The 23,865-nt window shown below is 34.8% G+C and overlaps 1 protein-coding gene across 1 annotated transcript; it reads right to left on the bottom strand.

Moving 5' to 3' along the window:
- Positions 1–63: 63 nt before the first annotated feature.
- On the bottom strand, positions 64–5,083 carry LOC141712717 (14-3-3-like protein D). The gene is made up of 4 exons (XM_074515764.1): positions 4,467–5,083; positions 3,011–3,133; positions 2,733–2,849; positions 64–481 (listed from the first exon to the last, which is right to left on the bottom strand). Exons 1-4 carry the CDS (start codon positions 4,962–4,964, stop codon positions 461–463), a joined length of 759 nt encoding a protein of 252 aa, XP_074371865.1. The 5' UTR covers positions 4,965–5,083; the 3' UTR covers positions 64–460.
- Positions 5,084–23,865: the final 18,782 nt, after the last annotated feature.

The raw sequence follows: 23,865 nt of genomic DNA, 5'->3' as shown, positions 1-23,865 counted from the left end.
GTAAGGTCTTTGACATATTATAAAAGTAAACCTACAAATTACAATGGAGATAAAAGTACACGATTCAAGAAATACATGGCCTTTTTTTTGGCCATTTTCAACTCCAAATGATGCTTCAGGATATTACAAGATATATCCGCCACCTTCACATATGGCACATGACTATTTCCTTTACCAATTGGACGATATATGGAGGAACTTTTTTTTTCAGTGCTAAATATACTACAAATTAATGTTAGACATTAAGTACAACATATAATTGGATGTAGTTTGCAAATATAGGAAGTGAAAGTAATAAATAAGTGTGGATTACCTTGGATATGCTCTAAAGACAACTCTTTAGCAGTTTAGCACTCCTTGGTAAATGTTCACGAACATGAAAATATCAACAGTCATATTTAAGATTTTAAGTAAGAAATTTAAACACATCTTCCTTCTGGAGGGAAATCCAATGATCAGGTCAAGCTTCATCGGTATCCTCCTGCATGACCAAAGAAATTGCGTCATCATGTGTTTCCAACATTTATGAGCCTCATGAAACTAAATCTGTGTTACCCTATAGTTATTAACTGTTAAGTGTCAGTGTGTCATGCTGATTCCTGCACCAAATACTCCAACTTCTGTTGGTGCCCAAGACCCACAGAATTGGAATCATGAGGTATTAAAAGGGTACTTATTGTGTTTCATATCATACTAAAGTTGATCACCTTCAGGTAACTGTTATGAGATTCAAAATATCTAGCTAGTTATAGTATTTCTCCCTCAAATCAAAGATGTAAGACTTTCCAGACAAACTAACCTAGCAAAAAAAGTAAAAAGACTATGCTTTCTCAACTCTGCTAATAAAAACATATCTACATTTTCTCTTTGGAAGACTAATGACTGTTACCTGACAAAGTTCAATTTATGAATAGATTCTTGCTTTGATTGCAACTTTGTTTTAGAGAAACATCTATAGTCACACCCGTCAATAACTACCCGTCTTTGTTAACTAAACTGTTTAATTATTACCCGATGCTCGCATTGACAAGACACGACCCGTTTTGGGCGTAAATGTTGGTCATCCCTGTCAATAATAACCAGTGAACCAAACTGTTCAATTATTTCCCCGTGCTCGCATTGACAAGACACAACGCCGACTTGGACGTAAGCTATGTTACCCAGACTCAGATCCAGATTCAAATCCAGATGTTGGATAGGGGTAAGGATCCAAGTGTCATATTGATAGTTTCATTTTTAGAAAAATAGGTTTCGTGGATGTGGACCCAAAGTGGGAAACCGGTGCGGGAATTCGCCATATAGCCTTAAGTTAAATTATACCTATTTTACATTTTTAAAATTAGTGTTTGTACCAATAAAAAATAAGCATAATTGTATATTTCAAATTTTTAGCATAAATCAAGAATAACAAGAAAATAGTCACCTATCGACATTGCTCTCTAAAAAGTACAAGTTGAAGTGTTCGGTTTTCATACGAAGGATCTAACTCAGATCCCATACCCACACCCATCTCATGTTCGGTCGACACGGGTATGAGGGCAAAATATAAGACTCTGGGTAACGGAGGGTGTAGGATCTCTGTCTTGTCCACAAGTTGAAGTTGAACACTTCACTGGTTCATTTTAAAAAGACACGTGGGCAACTGCAAGGCTCATAATCTATTTGACAGATACATAACAGACATGCTAAAAGAACAGATTACTTGCCCTACTTTCACGTAAAATAGTTGCAACACCTATGCAAGTACAAGGCAGGAAGCGTATGGCCCCACATTCAAATTCAGCCTAACTATTTAAATTTAAAGCTTAACTCAGAGTCCTCATTGAATGTATTTAAGTGCTCTCCCACAAAGACACAATCCACAACTAGCCCAAACAAAAAAAAAGCCCGAAGAAATTATAGTACTTTATTTTGTTAATTATATGGCCCCTTGTGACCTTTTTTCCCTCAATCCGCCATTGAAAAGCTGGTGCATAAGAGAGAGAGAGACCTGATGAAGGGTAAGAAGTTTGAGAGGGTGGGAAGCTTTCTTTCTGGTACTTTGCTTATCATTATCCTTTCCTTTTGGTTTGTTTCGGTTGATCATTGTCCTTTAAGTTCATGATAAAAAAAATAACGGGACTCCGAGCATCTCCAACCTATCACACAGTTTTGGTCTGATTTCTACACCAAAATGGTGTAAAAATTGCACTATTTGCAAACTCAACTCCAACCCACTTGCACTAAATTTTAAACCAAAAGAAAACTTTCTTATACTATATAGGTTATTTTATTGCTAAAATACAAAAGTAAAGTACAAAAGTAATAAAATTGGTAGGATATAAAAGGAACAAATTTGTTTTAGGTAAGGAGTACATGGGCAATGTACAAAAACTCTAAAAGTTTGGTGTGACGCCAAATTTGGTGTAATTTTTAACGTGACAGCAAACTAGTGTAAACATTAGAGTTGGGTTGGAGAGAAAATTTACACCAAAATGGTGTATTTGAATTTTGGTTTGAGATGAGATAAATCACTACTTGCATAACACATGAAGAGTCTAAAGTGAATATGTTGTGGAAATAAGTATTTACAGATAGTCATATTCCTAGTCCCCACAATTAGGTTCGATCTCGAATTCATATCCGAGGATCTTAAAATATCTATAATTGAGAGTAGGATGCTTAGATAAGTTAATGGTGCACTCGATTACCTAGAACACCATATAAGGAGCGATCTCTTAATAATTACAAACCTGCATATCTGAAGTCCAAAGAGTGAGATTGTCCCTCAAGAGTTGCATGATGAGAGTGCTGTCCTTGTAGGACTCCTCACCCAAAGTATCCAGCTCCGCAATCGCCTCCTCAAAGGCCTGTACATTTTGAAAGTCAATTTTCTTCACACCATCATAGTTCAAAGAGTGGAGAAGAGAAAGGCTGGGTATGATTAAATCTGAACTTGAAGAGAGTAATATTTTGCACTAAGCAGAAATTCAACTTAAATAATGTGGCAGAAACAGTTTGACAGACATACCTGTTTTGCCATGTTACATGCTTTTTCTGATGCATTGAGAATCTCATAGTAAAACACCGAAAAATTGAGTGCCAATCCCAGCCTGATAGGGTGTGTCGAAGGGAGATCAGCAGCCGCAATATCCTGTATTATGTTTAGGAAATTGATAAGAACAGAATCAGTGACAGTCTAGGTGAATAGGTAGCAAAAGAAACATGGTCTATACCATTTCTCGATTTCTATTACACACAACTGAGACGAATGCAAGGCATGACTAGCAAATGTATACCAATTAACTGACATGTTTACATTTCTGCATGTATTGACATGTTTGTGGAAACTTTTACTTCAAATATTTAATATATTAGGCTAAACTTTTAATCGCACCTCCATACCAAACATCTTAAAATATATAGGAGAACTTCTATTATATAACTGCACACGAAGATATGGCAGGCCATGAAAGCACAGTGTCATATCTTATATTTATATTTACCGTCATTATATTTTGTTTATCTTTGTCCTAACTCCCAACTCTAAGCGCTTACAAGATATCAAGCGCAGCATTAAGTAAAGGTAAAACAAATCAGGCATCTTGACTACAGTTTTTCTGCACTGAATTCTAACTGCATGAAGTTCTTTTTACTTGGTGATAATCCACCAAACGAATTTTAAATGGAAGAACATGCAGCAGTTGGAATTTTTTTTATTAAGGTATCTGAAGCAAAATATAATTTGTTGGATCCAAAGGGTTCTTGTTGTTTAAAGTTATGTCAAGGAGTAAATGATATAAACAACAAGACATGTAGTGGAAGTTGTACAACTTATGATTTCAAGCTTGAGAAATCTGGCGGCGGTGTGCATAAGTGTATTTTTTACCAAGCTCCACAGCCGGCTGACTGGAAATGGAGCTAGCAACATCAATTGTTTGTCTACACAAGTAGTTTAATAATGAAAAAAGGAATTACTTATGATGCAATTATTGCTTGTTAGCTTGGAAAATTTCCAATTACAGTCCATGTTCAAATTGCAAAAATGTTGTGTTCCCGCAAACACACATGACTCGTTAACATTTAACATAGTTATGGGACTCAAGGAAAGCACAGTGTTTAAAATCTTATATTTTCACTTATCGTGTCCTCAATTGTCTATATTTTTTCCCAACTCCTAACCCTTCAAAAATGTCAAATGGAGCATCAAATTAACATAACTCGAATAATAGTATCTTAAGTTATTACTAACTCTTACTATATCAATTAAATTCCATTTTGAGCTAACGCACACTAAGATCCTTTAAATCGTATAACATATACGAACTATATAATACTAGACTTAATTAAAGCTTCACAAATTCAAACAAGATTTCCGAAACACATGGAGATTAACCGATCACAATACCATTCAACACTAACAAATTCCTAATTCAAACAAAAATCGCAATTAGCACAATTATTAAGTAGAAAAATATCCAAAAAACCTGAGCAGCCTTGTAAGCAACCATAGTCTCCTCAGCGGCGTGTTTCCTCTCATCACCAATCTTAAACTCGGCAAGATACCTATAATAATCCCCTTTCATCTTCAAATAAAACACTTTCGACTCACTCTCCTTAGCAGACGGCACTAAATGCGAGTCCATCAACTTCAACACACCACCACAAACGCCACTCAGCTCATCCTCAACTTTACTCCTATAACTTTTAACTAGCTCAACATGATCATCATTTTTGCGCCCTTCCTCTTTCTGTTCGATAGAGGATACGATACGCCAGGCGGCACGGAGAGAGCCGATGACGTTCTTGTAAGCAACGGAGAGGAGGTTACGCTCTTCGATGGTGAGTTCGGTGGTGGTGGTGGAAGTGACTAGGTGTTCCATGAAGGTCACCATTTCTTCGTAGCGTTCGGATTGTTCGGCGAGTTTGGCTAGGTAGAGGTATTGGTCGCGGTTCAGATTTTCCGGTACGGCGGTGGACGGCATTTCGTCGTCGGAGATTTAGAGAGAGGAGAGAGAGATAAAGGAGATGGGGAAAGGTGTGGAAGCGAAAAAAGAGGGATAAGTTTTTAAATGTGTTTGTATGGTTTTGTTGTTGCGACTTCTTTTTGACGCGGGCTTGTTGCCGTCTGGCCACTTGCGAAGTTAGCTTTTATTGTTATTGTTCACTTTAATTTTAGGTTAATATAGGGCTGTAATTCGAGCCGAGTTCGAGTTTTTTACAGTTGAGTTCGAGTTTTTTTTATCGAGTCGAGCCTGAAAATAATCGAGCCCGAATTGTGTGTTCGAGCTCGGCTCGTGTAATATACGAGCCGAGTTCGAGCAGTTCGCGAGTTTTCGAATTTAACGAGTTTTTTAACGAGTTTTCGAGTTTATCGAGTTTTTTCACATATTTTTGAGTTATCGAGTCCTTATCGAGTTTATCGAGTTTTTAACATGTTTTCGAGTTGTCGGGTTCTTATCGAGTTATTCGAGTTTTATTTTTACCTTCGTAAAAATATTTTTTTTTAAAAATTTTGACTTATAATTTAAAAACATTAGTTTCACTATTAATAACAATAAATAAATGTTCAAAATAACATACATGTATTCTGAGGTAAATCTAACAACATATCCAAATACATGTATAAACTAGAAAGCAAATAACAACACCTTTGTTAGTATGATTTTTCACTTCATCTATTTTATTAATTTTGTTTAACTCTATCTTCATATTTTTTAAAAATGTACTTATTTTTCTATATTGTATATCTTATATATATGATAAAGTAAAATGATAATTTTATTATTGTCGGGACTCGGGGAAGAAACGTAATTTTTATCTTTTTTAAAACAAAAGTACGCAATAGACATTAAATCATTAATAAATAATAATTATAAAAATAATAATTTTAATTAATAGCAATACATCATAATAAAACTTTTTTTGGTGTAATTTATATCATAGTTGTATAATATACCTATTAACTTATCACTAAATTGTAAATTTAGATCTAACTAGTTGACATCTCAATTAGAATTTAGACAACTATCAAAAGTATAAATCGAATTTATAATAAAATATCAATATAGTAGTAATACATTATTATTATAAAGGACCGTTAGATTTTGAAATAAATGATAACTTTTGAATCTAAAATAAAGGAATATTATATAGATTCATGATTTAAACAAAAAAATAGAAACCCCATATTGAATAGATTATTTGATGTAAAATTCGTAACTGTCCTTTTTATTAATATACACAAAGTGACAAAGGACTACCAATATCAAAATATATATACATATCCAGAAAAAATTATCAATCATGTAAATAACAAATATAGAAAGACATAAGTCATATTAATAATATAAGTAAAATAAAATATCATTAATCATGTAAATAATAAATAAAATTAGCATCAAGTTATATTAATGAAAAAAATAAAAATATAGAAAAACATAAGTAATATTAATAACATAAGTAATAATAAAAAATAAAAATATTAATAAAATATAAAAAAAATAACCGAGTTCGAGTGCGAGTCGAGTCGAGTTCGAGTTCGAGTTTATCGAGTCGAGCTCGAGTCGAGCTCAAAAAAACTCGGCTCGGCTCGAGTTTTTAATCGAGCCTAAAATCTTGTTCGAGCTCGAGCTCGATAACGAGTTCGAGTCGAGTCGAGCCGAGTTAATCGAGTCGAGTTCGAGTCGAACTCAAAAAAACTCGGCTCGAATTACAGCCCTAGGTTAATATCTATTATATATAATAGAGCAAATAGGGGTTGGGTGAGACAATTTATTCCAAATTACTAATTTACCCCTCAATAATAAATATAAATAATTATCAAATTTAATATCATATATTAATTACACTTAAGTCATTATTACTCCTTATTAATAAATATAAATAATTGTCATATTTAATAACATATATTAATTACACCAAACTCATTAGTATTAATAATTTTATATATGTAACCATTTATAATTGAATATTAACAACGTATAATTAGATATCTAAAATTTAATAATATTTGTCTGTATATATACTAAATTCTTATTTTTTTTGAAGACTTTATATAAAATAAATTTATTTTAGTAAATAAATTTAATATGTTAGCTAATCTGAAAATGACAATGTTAGTGTATCAAGTATTAAATTCAAGAAATATAATAGATATTCTCTTTGTATATGAATAAAAGGGTGGGTTATGAGGGGGGTTTATAATAAAGTTGAGATTCTTATTATATGATCAAATAGAATATAAACTAAGACTGGTTTGAAGATTTTGAATATATATAATAAAATATTAAAATATTAAGTTCATTACAGTTACATTAATATATTACAATAGTAACGTGAATCATTTTTCTTACATTAACTAGTTTAAAGTTTTTTCAGAGGTATAAGTAAAAGAGTTATAAGATTACTGTAGTGGTATGAAAATCAAAAATTTCGTCGATAAATTGCTACAAGACAACCAAACAATCTATTGAGCAAAATCGGAGCATACAACATTTTTGCCATTTTTGATCAAAATCGACAATTTTCCGGTCAAAATTTGACGAATCAAACACACGATTTGAGGTTATGAATAGAAGAAAAGGAAGAAGAAATATACTCAGCATCGAGTTGGTGAAGAATGACGATTTTAAATGAAGAAATCAGACGGCTGCCGAATAGAAACTGAAAAGATAAAGGAAGAAGAAGAGAGATGCGTAAAGATGATTAAGACTCTTACTATTTTAATAAATAATGCACATAAAATAATGTTATAACTCAGTATGGATGTACAAATGCAATTTTACACATCTCAAATATAATTATTTTACTTATATATTTTAAAAAGAATATAAAAATATGTTCGATATTATTTCGATTTAACATTTCGATAAATTCTTGATTTTTGATAAACCGTAAATCAGTAGTTCAACCAATTTAGTCCATTTTTCAATTTTCATTACCATTGATTACTGACCTATCTATTAATATATTTATCATAAAAATGATGTATATTGAAAAATGTATTTATATTGTCAGTTGTACAATGTTATATTTAATGTGCCGGCTTTCATATCCAATCATTACATTTTCTAATTTGGGAAGTAAGATTACCTCATATTCATTATATTTCGTATCACTAATTGTACCATGTAAATATCTATAATATCTCTTTAATTAACTCCGCAATATTTCATTCTTATGAGTTGTAATTATTTTCATGAGATATGTGTGCTTTTATTTGTATTATATTTTGATCGTATATTTCGATTTCATTTCCGCATATTCAATTCATTTTGAGAAAAAACACGTTAGGTAAGACATCGATCTCAATTTCATAAAAAGAGATATTTAGTTAATCGATCCATCCCGAAACAACATGAATATATCGTCGATAATTACAATCAAAATAATATCAATTCACGCACTATAAAACATGTTTGTGCATTACACGAGCTATAGAGCTAGTTAACTATTAACACTAAGTCCAATACCTTCTTTAATCAATTCCTAAATATAATATAAAAAATTAACTCTTAGTACAATATTTTATTATGCTCGTTATACTTATTTTTTATATAATATTTTATTATTAAAAGTACTTCATCTTAATATAAGTCAAATCTATAAGAGAGAGAAAAAGAGATAGTGGTACATATAATTTATTATTAAATATTGATTAAGAAATCCTTAAAAAGAGGGCACTATTTCTTAAAGATAAAAAGTGAATGGATAATATTAATATTTTAAGAAAGCACTGAGATATGAGATATTGTTGTTTTGTTAAATTCAAAGTTAAGAGTTTGAATAGACAGTCTCTTGAACTTGCTCTCAGTTGTTTGCACTTGCTTTAAGTTTGCATGAAATAAAAGTAGTGTAATTTTTTAATTTAAATTAATTTTAATAGAATGCATCGACTCCATGCAATCAGATGAAGCCTCTTCGAAACCAAAAACAAACTCAAATATAATTAAAAAATAGTTTTTATGGGTTGTGTTTATGGGCACGTGTTAAACACAAAATCCAAGATGTTTAGCTTGTTTTGATTAACTTACACTTCTTTATAAGGTAGACCCCTGCATTCACAACAACCACACCAATCAAAATGCACCACAATTATAAATTTTAGTGCTTATCATGTGTGCCCATGGGCTTCTCGAAAAGCTAGAGCTTCAGCTACTCGGGGTTCAAGAACTCCCAATAACCGACCTCCATAACCTGAAACAAAATTGCCAGGGTCGTCCCTCAGAATACACCCATAGGAGCTCCTGCCATCTTGCTCGAAGAAAACTGCATCTACATTACATGTTTTCCATCCTGGAGAGGGGGGTTGCCATACCACCATACCTTCACGATCGTAACAAGCACTTTTTTTGATCTGAGTTACCTAGGCATGTTGCTATTGGAAGAGAGAGGAACTTGCTTCATTTATCACTTGAGAACAGGTTTTGTAACTGTTATTCCATACCACAGAGTTCCTATGATTCCAAATATTCCACATAATTGTACAGAAAACTTGCAGTTCATCCGTTGATAAAACCTCAAAAAGTTTCACCATTGTTTGAAAAATAGATCGGCCTGAAGCATGGATAAGGTTAAGAGTACTCAACTCCCAGCACCTATTAGCAAACGGATAGGTTAGAAGAATATGCTCTAATGATTCAAAGGACAACTTGTAGACCTGACACGTAGGTTGAGCATCAACAAATCTTGTCCTTAGGTTTTCAAGGGTGGGCAGACAATCACGGAGAACTCTCTATAAGAAGTTCTTCACTTTTGGAGGAATGGCCAAGTTCCAGAGTTGCAACCATTTAAAAGAAAGATTTCCTATTGAAGGTTGAGGAAATGAGCGGATAAGAACCCTATACCCACTTTTAACCGTATACTGACCCTTATAATCCTCTAACCAAATCCATTTATCAACCTGATTCGAGAAAGATAGAAGAATTTTTAAAATCTTCTCTACATCCTCCTGATTAAAAACATCCCTCAGTAAGTCATAATCCCATTCTTTCACATCCATTTTTATAAGATTATTAACATTCGCATTCTCCAATCCATGTACTATTGTTGACCGAATTCTAGAAGAGCCAATTTCTGGTATCTAGGGATCCTTCCAGACATTTATGGACTCACCATTGCCCATCTTCATGATACTACCAGCAGCAATAAGGTCCTTTGCTGCCAAAATGCTACGCCAGACATAACTTGAGTTACTACCCAGTTCTGCATTAAGAATTGATCTAGATGGGAAGTACCTTGCCTTGAGTAATCTATCCACAAAAGAATGAGGTATTGTGAGAAGCTTCCAAATCTGCTTTCCTAGTAGAGCTATATTAAAATCCCTGATTCTTTTAAAACTTATTCCACCCTTTTTTTTGGATAACACATTTTGTCCCATGCCATCCATCGAATTCCACTACTCTTCTCCATATCAGTCATCCACCAGAATTTGTTCATAAGTCTCTCAATTTCTTTACATAGAGAATTAGGAAGAAGGAAGATACTTGAAACATACGATGGAATTGTCTGGATAACGGATTTGAGTAAGATTTCTTTACCTCCACGGGAGATAGTTTTTCCTTTCCAACTTTGCATACTATTCCAGACTTTTTCATTAATGTAGCTAAACATCGCCCGCTTGTTTCCTTCTACAGATTTTGGAAGTCCCAGGTGGGAGTAATCGCTTCGAATAGGGACTTGAAGTAGCTGGCTGATTGCTGCCATTGTAGTATCTTCTGTGTTACGACTGAAATTTATACTTAATTTTTGAAAATTTAATTTCTGCCCCGTAGCTTTCTCATGGATGAGTAAAAAATCTTTGATATATTGTGATTCTGCTAGTGTTGCTCTAAAGAAGAGATAACAATCATCAGCAAAGAACAAATGAGAGACAATAGGAGCAGAGTTAGCGATTTTACACCCATGAAGACTACCACTTGTTTGTTTTCTTTGAAGTAAAGTAGAGAGGCCTTCTACACATAGAAGAAATAAGTAGGGTGATAAAGGATCAGCTTGGCGTAGCCCACGACTTGGCACTACTGGTCCAATTTCATGTCCAGACAGAATGAAATTATAATTCACGGACGACATACAAAGATGAATCCAGTAATTCCATTTACTCGCAAAACCCATTTTCTGCATAATAGCCAAAATAAAATTCTATTCTACTCTGTCATACGCCTTGCTCATATTGATTTTTAATGTCGAATAACCCATTATCCCCCGAGTCTTCTTCTTCTTCATCCAGTGATTGGCTTCATAGGCTGCAATCACATTATCAGTTATAAACCTCCCAGGGATAAAAGTACTCTGCACCTCTGATATTGCATTCTAAAGTACACCCTTCATTATGTTATCCAGCATTTTTGTTATAAATTTCATCATAACATTGCACAGAGAGATCTGTCTCAAATCATTCATTATTTTTGGAGTGTTCTTCTTCGGAATAAGAACCACTAGAGTATCATTCAAACCAACATGGATATTATTAGTAAATAAGATATTTATACGAGAATGAGAAATATCATTACCTATGATGTCCCAAAATCTTTGATAAAAAGCTGGATTCATTCCATCTGGGCCCGGGCTTTTATCCGGATGCATAAAAAAGATTACACTTTTAACCTCCTTAACTGTGAAATTTGCAGTTAACATTTCATTTTGCTCTGGATCTTTACCATATTCCACCTCATTAGACTGAAATAACTTCTCATAGTAGTTGCCAATAATTTCTCCTAAGCCATGCTCCCAGTCATGCCAACTGTCATCTTCATCTTTTAACTTAGTTATATCATTCTTCTTCTTACGCTCAGAAGCATGCACGTAGAAGTATTTCATGTTATTACCTGCAGCTTTAAGCCAATGATGTTTTGTTCTTTGTTTCCAGAAATTTTCCTGTTGAATCAAAATTTTTGAATATTCCTTTATGGCCTCTGTGTAGCACTGCCGAGAAAAAGTATCCCCTGAACCTATTTCTTGACATCTGTTCAGATTTTCCTTGAATTTTTTTGACAACCTATCCCCCCAAGACTTGAGTTCTTTTGAACAAAAATCGATTATCTCCTTGATGCTGTTATCTTTGCTCTGCTTCCAGCATTCTTCTACTATCTCGCTACATCTCTTTTCCCTCGGCCACAGATTTTCAAAATGGAACCGTGGTCTACGAGACACAGGTCTCCATATCTGAACTTGAAAGTACAGAGCTGAATGATCTGAATATGGAGCCAACAGATTTTGCACCTTATTAGTCGGGAAACGTTCTCTCCATTCATCGCTAACAAATACATGATCCAACTGTTCTTCCACCCATCTATCTGTACTTTTACTTCTTTCCCAAGTAAAAGGATAACCTTCTAAAGGTAAGTCTGAAACACCACAGTCAAACATAGCATCCTTGAAACCATTAATCAACCAGCTAGGTTGTTTATTTCTACCTTTCTTCTCAGTATCTTTTAGAATATCATTAAAGTCACCCAAGATCACACAAGGAATAGATTATTGAGCAGCTAGATATATAAGTAAGGTCCAAGATTCTCTCTGTCTCGAACATTCCGGGAACCCATAGTAGCATGTAAGTCTCCAAGGCTCCATATTATTCAACTGCACTTCAACATCTATATAGTTTTGAGAAGATGCTTTTATAATTATCTTACCATCATATTTCCAAAATAATGCCAATCCTCCTCCATGCCCTAGACCTGCAACTGTAAATAAACCTTCATAATTTATTTTTGCTCGAACACTCTCCAATCTATTATTATTACTCATTGTCTCCATTAAGAAAACGAACATGGGCTTCTTCATTTGGACCAAGTCCAATAAAACTTGAACTGTTTGAGGATTGCCCAAGACTCTACAGTTCCAAAATAGTGTACTCATTGTGGCGGGCGGGCCTGCAACACAGGCTCCGCCAATGCCAGGTTTTTTTAGTTCTGTTGAATATCTGTTTCTATCATCATCAAATCCAGCCCATTAAACTGATTTTGATTGAAGCCCAAGTTGTTGTTTTCCAGCATATCAATTCGAGATCTTTTTTGTTTTGAAATTACAATCCCCTCATTATTAGGAATGTTATCGTCCAAATTTAAATTCTCCTTATCTATCACCTTCTGATTTGTTGCTAGGATATCTCTTGTGATACTCTGATTATTTCTTTCACGCTGCGCATAACGAAAATCACGGGAATTTGTTGTTGTCTCCCCCTTATCACATTCCGCTGGATAACCACCATAGCCACATGTTCTGTCCAGATTTACCAAGCTTCCATTTGCATCCCTGAGCCATCGATTCTCCTTATTGTTAGTATGTCTCTTAACCGTAGCTCTCAAAGAGCTATCATATTTTCGTTTCTCACCAGTCTTAGGGTTTTCAAAACGTGCTTCACATAACTTATCAGAATGTCCAATTAATCCACAGTTGAAGCAAAAAAATGGCAGCCGTTGGTACTTAAAATGGATCCATAACCAATCCCCCTGCTTTTTTATCTTCATACAGCTTTTCATAGGACATCTTACATCTATTGCCACCTTAATTCTAAGATAGTTCCTCCATAAACCTTGGAATTTTTTTGGAACGATCTCCACAAATTTACCAAAATAGTTCCCTATGGATTTTAGTATACACTCTAAGTTAAAACCAATACGAAGATCATAAATCTGCATCCACATAAAGATTTTTGCTCACATCCGTTAATTGCTCTTCTGTATCCAGTTTCTTCATAAGTAAGACTTGTTTAATAAACGTCCATGTCCCATCGTCTAGAACTCGCTTAATATCTAATTCATAAAAGAATTTAAAGATAAAAAGTTTGGGGTAACTTGTTTCCTCCATAAAAACTCCTTTGATCGGTTTCCAGATCGCTGACAGAGTATCATGCATAGCTCCAAAATTCACCTTCCTATTTGTCACAATGCTTCCGATCAAACATTGATCATAACCAATGCTCTGATTTTCTGAGGGAAGTTCTTCCAGTATGAGACCGTCATGATCATCATCAATAATCTTAAGTTTACCATATCCTTCTATAAAATCACGTTCATGAGATGAGCCCTCCATGAATTGCAGCATACTGTAACATCTAATTTTAGAAAAGAAGATAATGATGTAGAGATTTAAGAGTGTGAAATATCTAAAATACATTTAAAATCTCATCATTTGATGAGACAAAGAAAAAAACACGTCAAGAGACGTGACAAGAGTTTGTCATGGAAGTTTTATACAACAAATAGTTTTTAGAAACAATTGCATTTATTTCCATAATTTCGTGGATTTGCATTGACACAATTGTTGTAATCGTTATTTTTCTTACTACAACCACCCCTAGGGTTTTCCATTTTGGACATTTTAATTCTATGTTGATCGCAATTGTGATTTTCTTTTCCTGTACCCTTTCAACTACCAATGCTATAGAAGCGTCATATTTGAACTTGTCAATTTCAAGCAGCAACATCCCTCTTAATTGCACTTCTTAACTTCCTTCAAACCTACGTGTGTTACTGACATCATCAACAACTAGACTCAATGCAATCAATCAAAAAAAAAGTTCAGCTTTGGTTTTAGAATAGTGCTTACACTCGAGCACTATTGTCTTGTCGTTCTCAATTACAAGGGCATCAGTAGCACTTTCTGGATATCTGTTTACATGTCTTTATGTTTTCCCGTCCATTTAAAACTTTGTAAAATAAATTCTCTTTCAGCTTATTGCCCCAATGAGAATAAAACAACTCTTTTAACTACAAGTCTCACTTTCAATATAGTCATTTCTGCGGAAAAAGTCAGGATCAAATGAATAGTCGCTATATAAGACTTGACTCCCTAATATAGATGACAGATATTGGGTGTCAATTTCACTAATGCTTGGACGTGACGGATGGCATGGCGACCAGCAGCAGAGACATGACGAGAAGAGGAAAAATGGTAAAGACGTGAACAATGGAGTCAACAATGACCCAAGGAAATAGGGGATAAGCATGAGACCAAGTCACAACAAAATTATGAGATTGTGGAGGAAAAATAGCAACAAAAAGGGGATAGTGCATTTTTAATTAGATAGGATGAGTTATATAAAGACACCTTCATGTAAAAACACACACACAACCACTACATCATAAAACTTAAAATAGAAGAAGAGATTTGTAACAAAACATTATTGAAGAAGTTATTTTGGCTAGGCATTAATCCCACCCGCGTTTTTGCCCTCACGGATTTTCCATGTCACCAACCTTGCGTCTTTTATTTTCGTACTAGTTCATTTACAAAATGTAATCTAATTAGATTTAGCTATTAACCTACATTTTATTGCAAAAATAATTGGTTTCGTCTATGGAAAACTAGCTAACAATCTAATCGGTTCTACACAATGGCTAACGAACTGTAAACAGAGACATCCAATTAGGGAGGAGAATCAGCAGTCAACTAAAGCTAATCGGTTCTACACAATGGTTTCGTCTATGGAAACTAGCTAACAATCTAATCGGTTCTACACAATGGCTAACTACACAATGACGAGCTCACAAAGTATCCATGTAGTACAATGGACGATGTACAAGCTAAAGCTATGTCACAAGTAAGAGTAAAAGAAGATAGGTAGGAGGAAGATGACAAGTATTATCGTCCCAGTCACAAAATGGAAACCACAAGAAATAGATTACAAGCCTTATTCAAGGTGAAGGAATTTACGGATGAGCGGAAGCGTGATATAACAATTATTCTGTAAAAACCATGTATCGCACATATAGAAAAACGTATAAATCAGAAAAATGGAGGAATCATAACCATACCTTGAAAATCGAAGCTTTATGATTATGGTTGCTAGCAGTTGCCCCTCAGTGTGTGAAGCACTCTACAGGTATCCACCAAGAATGATCTTCTTCGATGAAACTTTTTATAAAACCAAGCTTTTATAAAAATGGAGTTTTTGGGAGAGAGAGAGAGATGAAGAAGATGGAGGCTAGGGTTTTCACAAAATAAAGTATGTGAATAGAATGAGCCATCTCATTCTATTTATAGGGCTCTCCTAGGGTTTTATAATATATCTTTATATATATATATTAGCCCCCACATTTTATCTTTATAAAATGCTTTAATAATAATTAAAACTATTTTAATCATTATTTCTTTTTCTAAACTATTTAGAAAATAATTCTCTCTCTCATTATTTTATCAAAGAAAATATCCTTTTATGGTGTGACCCTGTAGGTTCAATATAATGCCGGTAGTAGAAATAAATAATAATAAACTTTTATTAATAATTTATATGAATACTAAAATTCACTAAATATAATTAACTGATTAATTATATTTATTCTACATCGTGAGTGATGCTTCTCAACATATCGCGACTATCTGGATAATATGAATTCACTGCTTAGAATACCAAGAACCTGTCAGTGACTAGTTACCGTACAATGAATTCCTTCCACCCTTACAATATCCCGATTAAATACAAGGCATGGATCTCGTGTCAGGCCTATCAAATTTAATCATATGATTTCTTATTCATAATGCAAAGTTCATATTAATGCAAATTAGAAACTCCTTTCTAATTTCATACACTCTGGCCAGAGATTCCAGAACTCGCATACTAAGAATAACATAGGATATTCTCTTCCTATACTGGAAGGGGTAGATCCTCTATTGACGTTAACTATCTCTATACACAAATCCCTATGCCCAGAATAGACCTAATGGATGTCCTTGAGACTAAGGACTAAACCAAAGCACATTTCATTATATATAATATAACTTTAACGATCTCAAGTCTAAGGACACTTGTACAACTATCACTCAGTGAATAACTATTGACACGTGAGTAATCTCCATTAGTTGTTCAACTTATCGAGTCATGTTCAGTGAACTTATTCCCTAATAAGCACCTACATACTAGCTATAGTGTCACCACACAAATGCCTATGAGAGCAGACATCCTCCTGAAGGGAGCAAGCATAATATGTACCAATCTTTGCGGATCCACTAACATCCGATTAGTTATCCTATGATCAGGAACTGTTTAAGTCTAGAGTTATCATCTTCTAGATCTCACTATTATAATCTCATTATAATTCTAGAAGCTTTACTCTAAACTATGGAGCATCTTATTTAAAACACTTTAAATAGATAAAGCCCATAATAAAACCAAAACAAGTCTTTTATTAATATCAATGAAATCAAATAGGAATACAAGAAAGTTCTTCCTAACTCATCATACATGATTTGATTTAGGACAAATGCTTTCAATCTCCCACTTGAACAAAAACCAATCACCTTGGTATCTAATACCCATTTTCTCTTTATGACGATCAAAGTGAATCTGAGACAATGACTTTGTGAGTGGGTCTGCTACGTTGTTATGTGTGTCAACTCTCTCAATCTTGACATCTCCTCTTTCAATGATTTCCCTAATTAAATGAAAGCGTCGCAAAATATGTTTGGAATTTTTATGAGACCAAGGTTCCTTGGCTTGTGCTATTGCTGCGTTGTTATCACAATACAACACAATAGGCTCCTCAATGCTAGGAACAACTCCCGACTCAAAAATAACTTTCCTCATCCAAACGGCTTCTTTTGCAGCCTCACTTGCAGCTATATATTCTGCTTCCGTTGTGGAGTCAGCCGTTGTAGACTGTTTGGAACTCTTCCAACTAATCGCACCACCATTCAGAGTAAATACGTACCCTGACATGGATTTGCTATCATCACTTTCTGATTGAAAACTAGATTCAGTATAACCCTCTATTTTCAACTCAGATCCACCACCAAAAACAAGAAAAATATCCTTAGTCCTTCGCAAGTACTAAGTTTCATCAAAGTTTCATCAAAGTCAATCCCTTGCCTTTGTCTGAATCCTTTTTCCACGAGCCTGGCCTTATAGGTCTCCACCTGGCCATCTGCTACAATATTTCTTTTGTATACCCATTTGCACTCAATAGGCTTCACACCCTCAGGTGCTTCAACCAAAGTCCATACTTGGTTGGTATACATAGATTCCATTTCGGATTTCATGGCACTTTGCCATTTATCTGAGTCAACACTACTCATAGCCTCATTATAGGTCATAGGGTCATCATCATCAATGATTGACAACTCATTGTCATTCTCAATGATAAGGCCATAATACCTCTCAGGTTGGCGAGACACTCTCCTTGACCTACGAATGGGCTGTTCCACCACAGGTTGTTTAGTCTGAACATGTGTTTCCACTTGAACCGTAGTAGTTTGTGCTTCTTGAACTTCATCAAGTTCAATTTTGCTCCCACTGTTTCCTTCAAGGATAAACTGCTTTTCTAAGAAGGTAGCATGTCCGGAGACAAACACCCTATGATCGGTGTAAAAGTAATACCCTAAAGTCTCTTTAGGATATCCCACAAAACTACATTTTACGAATCGAGATTCCAGCTTATCTGGGTCAACTTTCTTTACATAAGCTGGACATCCCCAAATCTTAACGTGTTTAAGACTCGGTTTCCTTTCTTTCCATATCTCATATGGAGTTTGAGGAACAGATTTGGAAGGCACCTTATTCAGTAAATATGCTGAGGTTTCCAATGTATAACCCCACAGGAATACTGGAAGATTCACATAGCTCATCATGGACCGAACCATGTCTAACAAAGTTCGATTTCTCCTTTCAGATACCCCATTCAACTGTGGAGTATATGGAGGAGTCCACTGGGAGACTATACCATTTTCTTTGAAATAATCTAGAAACTCTCCATTCAAGTATTCACCACCTCGATCTGATCGAAGAGTTATAATACTATGTTTGGTTTGTTTCTCCACTTCATGCTTATATTCTTTGAACTTTTCAAAGGCTTCAGACTTGTGTTTCATCAAATACACATATCTGATTCTAGATCGATCATCTATGAAAGTAATGAAGTATGAAAATCCACCCATGGCTTACGTAGACATTGGTCCACATACATCTGTGTGTACCAATCCTAGCAAATCTGCAGTCCTCTCTCCATGTCCACTAAATGGAGATTTGGTCATTTTACCCAATAGACAAGACTCGCTTGTAGGATATGATTCAAAATCAAAGGGATCAAGTAACCCTTCCTTATGCAATGTCCGCAGTCTATTTTCACTTATATGACCAAGTCTGCAGTGCCACAAAAAGGTGAGATTTTCATCATCCCTTTTTCTTTTATTAGTATGTTCAATTTTTAGTAAATTATGCTCTACGTCACATACATACAGACCATTATTTAAAATACCACTTCCATAAAGAACGTTATCTGTAATAACCCCCAAAATTTTCAACTTTGTGTAACCCTTGTGAATAGTGTTTTTGCTGAATGAGAAAACTTTTCATGCCACACTATGTAGGGGTTCTGTTATTGATCTTCTGGGATATTATTAGTACTCTATGTGGTATATAGGTGTATGTAAAGATCGTCAGAATCCAATTTCCGAACATTTGGATTTTTCCCGGAAATCCACTAGATACGGAGAGAATTGAGTATAAGGTAACAAGATAAAAAGGATTTAAATTAAAGGATTATAATAGAGGATCATAAAAAGGAATATAATGTATTGAGAAAGGTTAAGGGAACCTAAGTAATAAGATCCCGGGTATGATCCTTCAAACGATAAACGAAAACGAAAGTTAAGCGAACATTATAACAGATCAGCGGTCATTAGGCAAACGATTAGGAAGTTAAGCAAAGGGATTAGAGGGAGTGATGTCACCCAACCAATGAGAGGAGGACAAGGAGGGAAAGATGACATCACAACATGACATAGGCATGACATGGGAAGGAAGGAGGTGTGGTTGAATGAGAACCACACAAATTCAAGGGCAACAAGGTAATTAACTAAATCAAACACAAAAAACAAATCAACCAAGCCAAGCAAATTCATTCTTCATCAAAATCAAAAAGAAACCAAGGCTTTGTTCTTGAGAGCTCTCGGCTTTTTACTATTCAAAAGGCAAGAAATTTCAAAAATTCAAGATCCAAGCTTCCTAAATTGGTGCATGCTTAGTTAGGGCTATATCATGAGTTTAAGCCATCAATTCCTTCTCCATCTTCTTCATTTAATCAAAGAAGAAGACTATGAATAGTGTTTTCAAGTTTTTAACTTGAAATTTTTCTTGTTTTCCTTGAAGATCCAAGCATTCCTAAGACTTCTCAAAGCTTCTTAAGGCTTCCTAGCTCCTCCCACCACTTCAAGGAAGGTATATCATCTCCAAACCCTAGATTCCTATGTATTATAAGATGATTTTGATTAGTAGGGTGATATTGTAGCTTGATGTTTGTGATTTAGAGTTTGGGATTGAAATGGTATTGAATTGGGATGGTAAATGTTGTTGTTTTGATTAAAAGAACTTAAGTATGGTTAAAGTTAAGCTTAGGCATAAGTATGAATATTAAAATTGAATTGTTTGGGGTTGTTATGATGTGATAAGGATGGATGTTGGTTGTATGTTGGATTTGAGGTTGAATTGGGTTGGTTTTGAATGGTTTTAAATTGGGAAATCGCGTAAACATAGCCGTCGTAACGTCCGATTTTCTTTAGACTGTTTTTGTGCATAACATTAGGACCCGAGAACCCCCTGCTAGCTTATGACCATTGCCATGTTTAGATAGCTCATGTTACGAGCTTCGTTTTGATATGTAGTTCGTTCGATTCCGATGCACGGTTTAGGAGAAACAACCGTTTCAAGTAACGGCGTTTCGTGAACGAAACTTTTCCCCTCGCTTTACTTTGAAACATAGGTTAAAGACCAAAAAGGGTTAATTAATGTATGAAACATTTATGGTAAGTGTGTTAGGCAGTTGGTAAGACACTCGCGAAGAAATCGCCTTAAAACTCATAAAGGTTAAATTATTAAAAATGGTGGAGCCGAGGGTACCCGAGTGACTTAAGCAAATCAGTAAGCGCAAAACGAGCGTTAGAGTCTAAGTTAGTTAAAGTATAGATTTACAAGTGACTTTGGTTTAATTCCAACTTACTTGTTGTTTATAGGTTACCAGACTCGTCCCGAGCCTTTTATCACCCCAAGTCGCTCAGGCAAGTTTTCTACCAGTTATAACTGTTGTTGTGATGTATATAGGTATTTGCATTATCTTGCGATAGATGCATGTTGGTTAATTAGCAAATGTTGCAATATATTGAAGCATGCTGCTATGGTATATATATATATGCATGCCTGTTTCGTATTCTTTCCATATATATCTGTTGATTCAGTTGATAATACCTATGCTAGAGGATAGCTGTAATTTGCATATACCCTTAGTATAGGGACCCAAAGGTGAAAATATTTTCTAAAACCGGGAGTCGAGGATCCCGAGTAGATTTTGTATATATGGATATAAATATATATATATATACTTATATATATATGGTCATAGTTTTCAAAACTATTAATCGAATAAGGTTTATTCGATAACTTTAACTTTATTTTATTATTGAATATTATTTCGAATATTATTCGAAGGCTTATGACTCCTTTATATTAAATGAATATTATTTTGAATATTCATTCGAGGACTTATGACTCCTTTTATTTTATTATTTGAATATTATTTGAATATTAATTCGAGGGCTTATGACTCAGTTTATATTATTTAATGAATATTATTTGAATATTCATTTGAGGATCTATGACTCCGATTATTTGCTGAGATATATTCTTTATTTTATTAAAGAATAAGGTGTCAATAATCAAACTTATTTTCGATTATTCAAATAAAGATAGTACTTTCATATAAGTATATCTTTGGTTATTTAATACTCATTTCAAGTATAAGTTTTAATACTTCTACTTCAATTATTTTATAAAGATTATTCTTTATGGAAATATTATTTAAATAATAATATTCAAACATTTTCTAAATATTCTGGGGACTGATTTACTTCATTAAATCAGCTTTACTCCAAACACTCTTTAAAGTGTTTTCGAGTCTTCAAAATGATTTTTAAAAGTTAGAGCGGATCCCAAAACTTATTTTTATATTTAAGATCTTCCTTTTTAAGGGGATTTAAATACTCGCTCAAAACCTGAGGGATCCGGCTCTGTGGTGTATTTTATATTCGCAACACGGTTGCAGTTTTGGTAAATGAATTGATTACTTACCCAACGTTCGGGAAGTAAGTCCATCTATTGAGTCGGCATAAACAACATGGGCTCAGTGGGCGTCCATGATAGTGTAAGTGGCTCAGTGGGAGTCCATCAAATGCATAAGTGGCTGAGTGGCAGTCCAGCATAAGGTCCTATTACGACCAGGGTGATGACCAGTGGGGAATTCGTCCATCTACTAGTAGAAAAGGTTACTTATGGGTATCTTTTCCTGATCAGCAAGATATCTGGTTTATGCCAAAATTCTTTTCCTTTCCAAATTTATTGGATATTGCAACTCTGTTCATACTTTACATGACAGAGGTTTTCAGAAAATTGTATAAAGAAGATGTATATGTGGATATATATATATATCAGAACTTAATGAAGTATATCATGACTTCATTTCCTTTAATAAAATTTCAAAGATTTAATCTATTCAAATCTTGTCTTGTAGTCTCATCTATGTGATGAACTGTTGAAAACTCTTTATACTTTGAACAGTGGTAGTTCAAGTAGCTTTATAAATGATATAAGTGTAGTGAAGTATTTGGTAACTTCATCCCTTATTTTTACTTATATCTAATAAGTAATTATCTTACACTTGATAAAAGATTCTAGTAAGTATCCATTTAGATACTTATATTATTGTTATCACTATATATTATCTTGCGAGCTGTAAGGCTCACTCTTGCTTTATTTCTTCATCACACAACAACAGTTAGGAAAGATGGCCAGACTCCAGCAGACCCAGCGCAAGCGCGTGGGAAGCGTCCCGCGTCTTCCCGATGATGTTGTAGCTGCTATAGCTGTAGAGGTAGATCTATTGTAGATCAGACCATCTACTTTTGAGAATCAATTATGTATAATTATAACTTGTGGCAGATAATGACAATTAACTGTAAATTTATCAAGTAATCGTTTTGGGTTGTAATAACTTTTAAATTGTGGATTCAAAGACTTGTACTTATTTCAATTTCATCTTTGAGACTATAACGGGTTGTGGTGTGTGTTAGTGTGGGGTCACAGCATAAGGTTATTATTATTAATTAAGTGAAGTGATATTGTGGAAAGAAAGACCGTGACGACCCGGATCCCCGACCCCGGATCTGGGGGTGTTACAGAAATGGTATCAGAGCTAAGCGTTATAAACCTCAGAGATGATGCGACGATATAATAACAAACTCACAAAGATAATAAGAACTCTTTCCAAGTTTATGGTCGGACTACTTAAAGTAGTGCTGACAATTAAAACCCTTACGGGAACCCTTATAAGTATCATGATAGTAACTTAGCTCGTTTAATGTGTAGGCGCCTGAGATAGAGGACCCTGAGATGTTCGAGCGTGAGCATGATGAGGCATTGCTAGATGTTGAGGATCAGGAGGAGCCTGAGATGGAGGAGGATGAGGAGGACCCCTCAGAGGAGTCAGAGACGGAGGTCATTGCTATTTCAGATGAGGAGGACCCCTCAGAGGAGTCAGAGACAGAGGTTATTGCTATTCCAGATGAGGAGGACCCAGATGAGGTCCCAGTAGCTGAGGAGCGTGTTGGACCTATGGTAGTGTATGCTGGTACCCCTTTACCCACACTTCCGGTGGTAAGAGCCCCTACCCCTCCACCACTATCTTGGATTCCCGATGATGACAGCTCAGAGACCCATACTTTCGAGCCTAGGAAGACCGATGAGGCACCCTCAGCGGCTCCGGATTCACCACCTCTTGACCCTGCCCACAGGCAGTCTTCGTTAGCACATGGATATGTTCAGGATGTTCTGAGGACCCGAGTGGCTGTTGCCGAGGCCCGACTGGATGAGGCCAGGAGGGAGTTGGATGCAGAGAGGGT

Source organism: Apium graveolens, chromosome 3 (genome assembly GCF_009905375.1).
Source record: "Apium graveolens cultivar Ventura chromosome 3, ASM990537v1, whole genome shotgun sequence".
NCBI classification, from domain to species: Eukaryota; Viridiplantae; Streptophyta; class Magnoliopsida; order Apiales; family Apiaceae; genus Apium; species Apium graveolens.
Note: the sequence above shows the minus strand (reverse complement) of the source record. Positions and strands in the feature narration are given on the sequence as shown.

Excerpts from the sequence above, each read along its gene's own strand:
- LOC141712717 (XM_074515764.1), bottom strand. The coding sequence starts at position 4,964 with ATGCCGTCCACCGCCGTACCGGAAAATCTGAACCGCGACCAATACCTC. Across the intron at positions 3,134-4,466 it reads TTGCTTACAAGGCTGCTCAG|GATATTGCGGCTGCTGATCT; the intron begins GTTTTTTGGATA and ends AACATAATACAG. Across the intron at positions 2,850-3,010 it reads CATGTAACATGGCAAAACAG|GCCTTTGAGGAGGCGATTGC; the intron begins GTATGTCTGTCA and ends CAAAATGTACAG.